Below are 11251 nucleotides of genomic sequence, written 5' to 3'. Positions count from 1 at the left end.
ATATTTTTTATGTAGATTTATATTAAGCCCGCTCTAGTGTACATATTGTTATATATTGTATTTTGACACTTTTTCCAGTTAATAATATTAAATAAAAAAAACTAGGGAGACATTTAAATAAATAAACTACATGTAAATTATAAGTATTTATTAATAAAGAATGGTTAATATTAATAGCAACTACTAATAAATAATACATATGTATTAATTTATTAAATTTATTTCAATAATTTAAGTACATTTAAATATACAAATAGTATTTTAATGATTGTTCTGTTAGCAGAGTTAGGATGCGTTTAAATTAAAATAAATGTAGATTTATATAAATAATTATTAATATTTATTCATATTAACTGCAGTTATTAAAAATACTATTATTTATTAACTATATGTATATATGAATAAGTATAATACAATAATATATAATATTATAATTATGCTATTTTCATGTAAGTGTAAATGTATTTGTAAAACCCACCATTTATGGTCTTGAGTGCAATCATTATTGGAGATTCTTTTAATAAAAATACATTGTTTATTATTTAAAACATTTGTATTTACATATTTAAAAGGGCTTTTATCAACATCACAATTGGAACAAAACAAAAAGTAAAAAATAAGATTTAGACTTCAACTTTATCAGTCACCAAAAGTGACTTATTTATTAGCAAACTTTAACATTCCATCCTTTACCATTTAGTCTCCAAACTGAATATAAGTGAACTGACATGAGTAGTTATCAAACAAACAATTATTATTCAGCCATACTAAAAAAAAAAAAAAAAATTATAGACATTTGGCCAATCAGGGTTCACTTTTTCTCCTAATTAAATTTATGAATGAAATAAAGATAAATATACTGAAATTGATGAGTCATATTTAGAAATCAAAGGACAATGTAAGTTGGTGAAGATCTAGTTTTGTTCCTGAGATTTTTCTTCATCATATGACCTCGTTCTTCTCACAGCTCAGAAAGACGCCGGATCTTCAACTTTCTCTGTCTTGACGCTCGTGACGGCCTGTACGGCGACAGAAACACGAGTGTGTCGTTGTGTGTCGTCCTCCATCTCAGGATCACTGGGTTCCTGTTTGATCGGGACTAAACTGCTTGAAACCGGACTTGTTCTGGCTGGACTTTGAACTGTTCTGGTTTGAACTGGTTCAGTTAAACCATCTCGTCTGATTCTGGACCTGTTAACAGAGAAGAAGCATTACATTTAGTTCTTATGCAGGTTTAAAAGGGCTATATGTAAGAATTCTCATGTATTAATCGCTTTTTATTGCCAATGTGTGAACAGATTGTAATGAAACTTAAAAAACAAGACCTTCCCCGACTTCCTAGGTTGTTTATGAAAGCTTGTCTACTGATTTTTATGTGAAGGAGTCGCAATAAATTTCTGGCTGCAGTTCACTTACCGGCCACCGGTGTCGCTAATAACAAGGCTTTCTGAAATCTACATATAGCCCCTTGTGTCATGTATATTTTTTCCTTGATCCTTGATTTGGGTACCTCTGATCAAGACTGAACTGTTTTTTTTCCAGAGATCAAGCTGTTACCAACCTGTAGTTGTAGAACCAGTTACTGACGGTACTACTTTGAAGACCTAGCTGTGACGCCAGTCTCTCTATGGTGTACTGAGACGGGTACGGTTCCAGCTGATACGCCGCTCGCAGCGCGTCCTTCTCCTGAACGCTGAGCACCACACGCGGCCTCTTGACCGCCTCGAACGCTCCTGTATGATCGCCAAGACAAAACCCGTGTCCATCTAACGTCCTCTGTGAATCACGCTTGAGGCGAGCTGCAGACATTGAACACTAATGAATGAGATCCATTCAGATAAAGAACGTTCACATGCACACATTGAATAATATTCCTTCCACCAAACATTTATTTACCTCTCTGGTCAATCTTGGTCAGTCTCTGGACATTGTGAGGGTCTTGGAGCCACCGATGCATCCGAATGAAGTTCTCCTTTCCTTTCAGACTGAGTTTAGTCCAGGGTTTGGGGTGAGACAGCAGTTCAGACACCGAGCTTTGAGTTAAACCCAGAACCTCTTCGCCAAACACACGCTGACCTGCCAAACCAACAACATCATCATCAGGTGAGGCACTAGAAAATATAGGTAAATAAATCAGTTGTAAATGTAGAATTTTTGCTACATTTTATGTCCATTTATGATGATTTTTTCTAATAAATTTTCTTCAGAAATATAATTTTATCTATTAAGGGAAAGCATATTATAAACTTACACAAATATTTAGTGCGTACGATTTAGCAAATCGAGGGAACAAAATAGTAAATAGTGCGCACGATTTAGCAAATCAAGAGAACGAAATAGTAAAGTGCGCACGATTTAGTAAATCAAGAGAACGAAATAGTAAATAGTGTGCACGATTTAGCAAATTGAGGAACAAAATAGTAAATAGTGTGCACGATTTAGCAAATCAAGAGAAAATAATAAATAGTGTGCATGATTTAGCAAATTGAGGAACAAAATAGTGAATCAAAGGAACGAAATAGTAAATAATTTATTTTATATGAGCTTTATTTCAATTACCGAACATGATTTTAAATATAGTTTTAGTAAACAATAACATCACTGCTTCTGGTCTGTAGGTATGATCAGGTTTCCCAGCATACAGAAAACATTGTTTTTTTTAAATGTTGCTACTTGTTTCAGAATATTCAGAGAAAGTAATGTTCCCATAATGCTTGAAGAATGATCAAATGGAATGTTTGTATAACCAAGAAAAATTTATGAAAAATTTATAAAAATTTCATGAAACGTTTTAGTTGGACATTGATCAACATTGTTTAAATGTTTCAGAACGTTCAGAGAACATTCAAAAGTAACAATTCCATAATGTTTGAAAAATGGAATGTTACCTTAACGTTCACACAACCCAGAAACGTTTTTAAAAACTGGACATTTTCAGAGAATGTTTAGAAATAACGTTTTCACAACCTAATGAGAACGTTATCAAAACATATCTCTCTATCATCTGCTTTATATGTGGAGCACACAAACCCTCCGTCTCACCGATGTTGTTGAGTGCGAGAGCTTCTTTCACTCTCTGTGTGATGCTGCTGGTGTCCAGCTCCAGTGACTGAAGATCCAGGCCGGTCAGACCCTCACCCTCACAGCTTTCAACACACACCAGCTGGAAATCCGCCTGCGTCCTCGGTCCCGAATCCACAGGAAGCGTCCGGAACGAGCGGTTGATGGAGGACAGAGAAGCTGGAGAAGCTGAGGGGTGAGTGTCTACATCCATTTCACATTTGACCTTTCGGATGATGCTTTGGACAAAATCAGATGGCGACTGAACACTGGGATTAAGTGTCCCATAATCCACCTCTTCCGGCTTCACAGTGTTGCGCGCTGTCTCGTTCGTCACATGCGACTGGAGCTGCATCTCATGTTCGGCCTGATGCAGGATGTTTCTGATAATGTCCTCTGATACGTCTCCTCCGCGCAGAGACCTGCTGTCCACATCCATCACTGAAACACCATAAAGATTCAGAAAGGGTTAAAAATGAAATCGGTGCTACCTGACTAGAGAAAACAGAAAAAGGCTGTCGTCTTCCCTTTTGCCAAATAGGTAGGAAAACTAAACAACACCCATAATGCACTGGGCATGTTGCCGTCCAAGGCCACTCCCACCAGTCTGCTATGGATACACTTAAACAGTCAAATACCGCCTTGCTTTAGTAGGAAATACTTCTTAGCAAACTTTTAGTCATAATGGTGTTGACTTGTATTGTTCCTGGATGCAAGAATTTAAAGAGTAAACATTTATCGGGAGTGAGTTTAGTGGAAGTACAACAACACAAAGTGGGTTGAAAATCTGTGAAGTTACACTTTAACTCTTTCCCTGCCAGCGTTTTTTTTTTTTTTTTTAATGATTCTCACAAAATTTTCATGGCCCACAGAATATTTTGTTGTATGAATATCTGAACATAATGAATCTCAGCTAATCTTACGATTTTGTTGGCATTAACAAAACCTCAAATTTAGAATTCACTGATTTTGTTATATTTCTACAGTTTTATTTGTTTTTATTTCCATTTTAGCTTTAAGTAATTTTAGTACTTCAACTTAAACATAGGCTATTTATTTTAGTTAGTAGCCAAGGCAACATTTCCAATTTAGGTATTATTTTTTAATTTTTATTTAATTTTACTTTTAATTTGTATTAATTTTATTATTTTTACATTTAGGTAACTAAACTTTAAATAATAAAAAAAGACAGTTTATTAATTTTTAGTTATTTTAGTACTTAACGTTAAACTAGACGAAAATCGGAAGTGTTGCCTTGGCAGCTAGCTGAAATAAAATATTTTATTTTTCACATTTTTAAAAATATTTTTACATAGCTTCAATTCATTTTTATTTCCATTTTTATACTTAAACTTAAAGTTATTTATTTCATACTTGCCCAGGTAACATTTGTAAATCAGGGTTATTATAGTTAACTAAAAAAAAAACTCAAAATAAAATATTAAAAAACTTTTTTATTTCAACAAAAATAAACCATAAATCCATTAAACATCTTTAAATATATTATTTAAATATAAAAATATATATAAATACAATATTTAAGTTGATGTACGATAAGCCATATAAATTAATACAAAGAATAATAATAGTTTTAAAGTATCATATAGCGGAGTCTGAACTCACGCTCCAGTCGGCTCTGATCCAGAATGTTCCTGATCACCTCATCTGAGCTCATCTCTGGAGGACGAACCCACGGGACGATGCCTTCAGTAACGAGACAGAGACACAGAGATCAGCCTCATGTAGTGAAGCTTCAGCACGGAGTTCATGATGCACACTGCTGAAAACACTTTATAAATGATACAAGAGCTGCATGACTAATCGTTAAAAGATCGCAATCTTGATTCAAACACCTGTGTGATCTTCCTAAATTACAGCGATTCGGCTCTATTAACCCTTTCACAAGTCCGATCATTCAGATCTGTGCTCTGATCCAGAGAGAGCCGTTGTCATGTTTAGATATGAAACAGCTTCACAAACAGAATTATAACAGAGAACTCCTCCATCCATCTGTCAGTCATCTCACCTCTCAGTCTCTCCTGGATGATGCGGAGTGTGTGGATGCTGTGCTCGTCGGACAGGAAGTGCTTCATCCTCAGGAAGGGTTCTCGTCCTCTGCTGGTCAGTTTACTCCAGGGTTTGGGTCGGGCCAGTATGTCACTCACGGTTCCTTGAGAAAGTCCCAGCACATAGTGACCGAACACACGCTGACCGATGTTCTGCTGCTGAAGCGCCTCTTTGACCTGCTGAGCTATTCTAGCCGTGTCAAACTCACGTTCATCCTCGTCCATGAACCCGTCCGACTCCACGGCACAGTTGATATCCCCGTCAGAGTCATTCTCTTCTTTAATAAACATATGGAGGCTTACTGATGATGATGATGATGATGATGATGATGGTGATCTCCTGTTTTCCACAGGAAGTCCAGAGATATCAGGGCAGGATTCACTCAACGGCTCCTCTTTTCCAAGGAAGTAATGAAGCTCCCTCTGGATCACATGATCTGACAATAAGCAAAGATTCACAAGGTATTAACAGATCAGACATAACAGAATATACTGTCACAGCTTTGCTAAACACCTTTACTGCATTTTTGTAAAGCAAATGAAGTTTTACTTTATTCTGTTTTCTCTTTCTATGAGAATTAGATTTTACTATGTAGTACATTGGTTTCTTAAATAGGCCACATTACACCAGTTTCCCAAACAGGGGTTTGCGAGTTGATGAAAAGCTAGTAATTATTTATTTATATTATATATATATATATATATATATATATATATATATTATATTATATAATTAATTTAAATAAGCAAATATTTTAAAATAAAAACAAATCAAAATAAAACACTTACTAAAAAGCTGAAATATTTTATTTTAAATAAATTAAAATTAGAAAAAAATTTCATTAAATAATAATCAACATAACTTACAAAAAAGCTGAAATATTTAATTTGAAATAAATTAAAAAATAAAATCAAAATAAAACATTAAAAAGCTGAAATACTATATTTTAAATAAATTAAAATTAGAAAACAAACATTAAAAATAAAAACAAATCAAAATAAAACTTACAAAAAAACTGAAATGTTTAATTTGCAATAAATTAAAATAAATTAAAAAATAAAAACAATCAAATAAAATACTAAAAAGCTGAAATATTTCATTTGAAATAAATTACAATTAGAAAAATTATTTAAAAAACAATTAAAATACAATACTTACAAAAAGGCTGAAATTATTTTATTTGAAATAAATTAAAATTAGAAAAATATAAAATATTTATAAATAATAAATATATTAATAAATATTTAAAAAACAATAATCAAAATAAAACGTACAAAAACCTGAAATATTTAATTCGAAATAAAATAAATCAAAATAAAACACTAAAAAGATTAAATATTTTTAAATAAATTAAAATTAGACTTTTTATTATTTTTTTTTATTTGTTGCCCTGCATGTCATGTGACCATTAATCGACATCAGAGAACCATGAAAATGTGAATGTTTTGTTTAATTGAAATATTAACTTTTTTTTTTTGAAATATTAATATTACAGAATGTAATAAAAGAGGATGAAACAGTCACCATTATCAACAGAGACGCTACTGACATCTGATGGAGGGGAGGACACCTAAAAGAGAACAGAAATACATCATTTAAATAACTAATGTGATTTTATGACCTTTTTTTTTTTACCAGTAGATGGCGCTGCCCCAGACGGCTCACGTTCAGAATCACATACTTACTATTTCTGACATATAAATACAGTATATGACAAAAACAGTAGTATGTGATTCTAAACTTAGGCTGTTTTGAATTCCTCATGATCAAATTCATTGATACATTATATGAACGCTTTGATAAATGATAAAGCAGCATGTAACCTGACACATTTTATATCTATGCCATTTGCCACACATAAGCTAAAACGTAAGTGAAAACGTGTTTCTCTTACCGACACAACATGAGGATCATCTGCCGTCTGTGTCAGCGCTCGTAGAGTCCTGAAAATGACAATAAAGACACTTTTAATACCATATTATTGATGATTATATATTGATGAATATATTTGTGTAGTACCTGAGCTCTGTTTTGATCTTCTCATAGTCCTGCTGTGATTGTAACTTGGCCTGGAGTCTCTAGCATGCAGACGTGTGCATAAACAACAGCAGTACATGAGTGAACTGTTCCTTCAATAAATCACTCACCATAAAGAAATGTTTCTACCTCTATGTCCTGTGATTTATTGGCTAGCTGCTGCTGCAGCAGTGCGATGTGATTGGCCGTTCTCTCCTGCACTTCCTGCAGCAGCCGCTGAAGTCTTCGCACTTCCTCTTCCAGACGCTGAATGTCACGATCTCTGCTGGCGAACATCATCATCTCCTGCCCGTCAGAGCTGAAAATGACGTCTCGCTATCAGCTTCAGTCAGTTACTAATATATATTTAATATATTTATATTTAATAATATATTTGATACTTTTAATTTGTTTAGTAATATACTTGTATATTACTATATATACACTTGTATAAAGTATATTTATATTTAATGTATATATAATGTATATCTACATTTATATTTAGTAATATATTTGGTATATTTAATTTATATTTAGTATAATTATATTTAGTAATATATTTAGGATATTTACATTTATATTAAGTAATATATTTGATATTTTACATTTATATTTAGTAATATAGTTGGTATATTTAATTTATATTTAGTATATTTACATTTACATTTATTTAGTATTTACTTACACTTATATTTAGTAATATATTTGGTATATTTAATTTATATTTAGTATAATTATATTTAGTAATATATTTAGGATATTTACATTTATATTAAGTAATATATTTGATATATTTTACATTTATATTTAGTAATATAGTTGGTATATTTAATTTATATTTAGTATATTTACATTTATATTTATTTAGTATTTACTTACACTTATATTTAGTAATATATTTGGTATATTTAATTTATATTTAGTATAATTATATTTAGTAATATATTTAGGATATTTACATTTATATTAAGTAATATATTTGATATATTTTACATTTATATTTAGTAATATAGTTGGTATATTTAATTTATATTTAGTATATTTACATTTATATTTATTTAGTATTTACTTACACTTGTATTTAGTAATATATTTGGTATATTTGATTTATATTTAGTATATTTACATTTATATTTATTTAGTAGATTTATTTACATTTTTATTTAGTAATATATTTGGTATATTTGATTTATATGTAGTAATATATTTAGTCATATTGTGTATATTTACATTTATATTTAGTAATATATTTGATATATTTTACATTTATATTTAGTAATATAGTTGGTATATTTAATTTATATTTAGTATATTTACATTTATATTTATTTAGTAGATTTATTTACATTTTTATTTAGTAATATATTTGGTATATTTAATTTATATTTAGTATAATTATATTTAGTAATATATTTAGGATATTTACATTTATATTAAGTAATATATTTGATATATTTTACATTTATATTTAGTAATATAGTTGGTATATTTAATTTATATTTAGTATATTTACATTTATATTTATTTAGTATTTACTTACACTTATATTTAGTAATATATTTGGTATATTTGATTTATATTTAGTATATTTACATTTATATTTATTTAGTAGATTTATTTACATTTTTATTTAGTAATATATTTGGTATATTTGATTTATATGTAGTAATATATTTAGTCATATTGTGTATATTTACATTTATATTTAGTAATATTTAGTATATTTGCATTTATATTTAGTAATATATTTAGTATATTTATTTACATTTATATTTAGTAATATTGTGTATATTTACATTTATATTTAGTAATACATTTAGTATATTTACATTTACATTTAGTAATATTGTGTATATTTACATTTGTATTTAGTCTTTAAAATATGTAAATACGCCTCTGATATAACAATGATCAAAGTCTTACCGTGGTGATGCTGCAGTAAACACACAGAAGTCCTGTAAATAAAGACAGCAGATGGATGGAGGAGCTCAAAACTCATGAGACACTAAACAAAAGCCACAAAAGCACCTGATTCACATCGCACAGCTTTAGTAAGACATTACTTGAGGCTGTTGAGAAACAGAAACTAAAATACTTGTTTGTTGTTTCAGTCAAATATATGTATAGTCATGGATATTGCAAATATATATACAAAGAAAAAGATTATGACTCCATTGAACTGACCTTTGACTTGCATATAAATATTTGTACTTTAAACAATGTCACAGAAACTGCACAAAAGCTGGTTAAAATACAGGGTAAAAAGCTGGAAAACTGTGACCATTTACAGCCTCTAACATATACAAATACTGTATTGTGACAGACACAAACATTTAACCTGAATAAAAACTGAAACAGCTCATACCATATCTTGATCTTAATGTATTTCCATGATGTCTGTGAACAGAGACGCTGCTTCACCAAACTAACCTCAGATCAGAGAGGAGACGGGGGGAGGGACAAATACAGCCAACACCAATGACCAATGGCCACATCCATCCAACCAATCAATACCTGCAAACAAAGAACTCAATCAATTCATCAATAGATCTATAGGCAGCAGCTGGCGGGGGTGGAGACCGGATCAATCAATCAATCTATCAATCAATCTGGAGCAGAGATGCACTTAGCTTCATGCATCAGCAAATGTGTATATTCTAGATGATGTTTCTGATCACCTAGTTTCATTTTTCTCAGTGTGATAAATGCATGTATAAAAATACAAATATTCCATGTAGGTTTTCCATTAACTTAAACATAGAATTTCATGTAAATGTATTATATGTCAACAAATATTAGCAAAATGTTGTTTCAAATAGTGACACATGATTTTATTAGTTTGATTCACTCTGAATTCATAACAACATGCTAGCATACTTCTCTTGCTATTTCTGCCATATAAAGACACTTAAATGACTTTCAATGTGTGAGGATTTTGTTAAAATCATTATATAGCAGCCTTCTAGCATATTTCTACAGCATGTTTCATTAATTTATTATTATTATTATTATTATTGCAAAGTGTGCAGTATTCCATTCCAAAACATAATCTTCCATGGTTAACGTTAGCTCACACAAAAATGAAAATTAAGTAATTAATTACTCACCCTCATGTCGTTACAAACCCGTAAGATTCATTCGAGACAGTCCACACAACTACCACTTTGACGCTTCAAAATATTCATAAAGAGATCGTGGTAAAAACAAACATTTTATTTATAGAAAGACGGACTCGTATTTTTATAAATGGGAGAAAGTGCAACGCGCAAAATGGCGGAAAAAGTCCCGCCTTCCAAATAAAAAGAGCCAATCGCTGATTGGTGAAGTCACGCGTCACTGCGGCGGCCGTTAGAAGCTCCGGTTCCTGTCAGACGTGTACGCGTTAGCTTGATCCAGTCTGAAAAATGCCGTTTTTTTGTCGGGATTCGAGCATTTAGAAACAAAATTTATGAGACAGTTGTTGTCAGATTTCATTTGTGATTTCAAATATGAAATTTAATCGAAAGCTTCGCAAACAGTTTTGGAGAATTTGATGTTTCCCCGAAGCTGCTCTTGCAGGACCGAGAGGCGTTTCCAAGATGGCCGCCGAGTGAGGAGACTTTGGTAAAACTAATCCATATGAATCGAGTGGTTTAGTCCAAATATTCTAACGAGGCATGATCGTTTTATATGATAAACTGATTGAATGTAGGCATTTATTTACATATAAACATTGATCAGTGAACATAGAAGATCAACCGTTGGTGGTTGACGCGCGAGAACTTCTAACAAACCTCATTAGTTCTTGCGGAAGCTCAAACGTGCTGCGTAACATTGGTTTTCGCATGTCAAACAAACTTGCTTGAGTTTCTGTTTACCATAATATCTGATGTGCGCGTTGATGAAAGCTATCTTGTCTCCTCAGGAAATTTTGATTAAACGCTCAATTCATATGGATTCGTTTTACGATCTCTTTATGAGCTTTTTGAAGCATCAGAGTGGTAGTTGTGGGACAGAAAGCTCTCAGATTTCATTAAAAAGATTTTCATTCGTGTTCCGAAGATGAACAAAAGTCTTGCGGGTTTGGGACGACATGAGGGTGAGTAACTGATGACAGAATTTCCACTTT

At 31.3% G+C, this 11251-nt stretch overlaps 1 protein-coding gene across 2 annotated transcripts; it reads right to left on the bottom strand.

Moving 5' to 3' along the window:
- Nucleotides 1-512: 512 nt before the first annotated feature.
- Nucleotides 513-10422, bottom strand: LOC127512729 (homeobox protein cut-like 2). Of its 2 annotated transcripts, none has more exons than XM_051893935.1 (13): nt 10251-10422; nt 9509-9657; nt 9067-9098; nt 7294-7462; nt 7147-7205; nt 7022-7070; nt 6652-6697; nt 5087-5563; nt 4684-4764; nt 3043-3501; nt 1897-2076; nt 1562-1799; nt 513-1191 (listed from the first exon to the last, which is right to left on the bottom strand). In XM_051893935.1, exons 2-13 carry the CDS (start codon nt 9509-9511, stop codon nt 969-971), a joined length of 2016 nt encoding a protein of 671 aa, XP_051749895.1. In that variant the 5' UTR covers nt 9512-9657; nt 10251-10422; the 3' UTR covers nt 513-968. The 2 variants fall into 2 exon arrangements, with proteins under 2 accessions (XP_051749895.1, XP_051749896.1); XM_051893936.1 differs by having other exon boundaries at nt 9574-9657.
- Between the last annotated feature and the right edge of the window lie 829 nt (nt 10423-11251).

The sequence above is a fragment of the Ctenopharyngodon idella genome, chromosome 5, assembly GCF_019924925.1.
Source record: "Ctenopharyngodon idella isolate HZGC_01 chromosome 5, HZGC01, whole genome shotgun sequence".
NCBI classification, from domain to species: Eukaryota; Metazoa; Chordata; class Actinopteri; order Cypriniformes; family Xenocyprididae; genus Ctenopharyngodon; species Ctenopharyngodon idella.
This window is presented reverse-complemented; position numbering and strand designations above follow the sequence as displayed.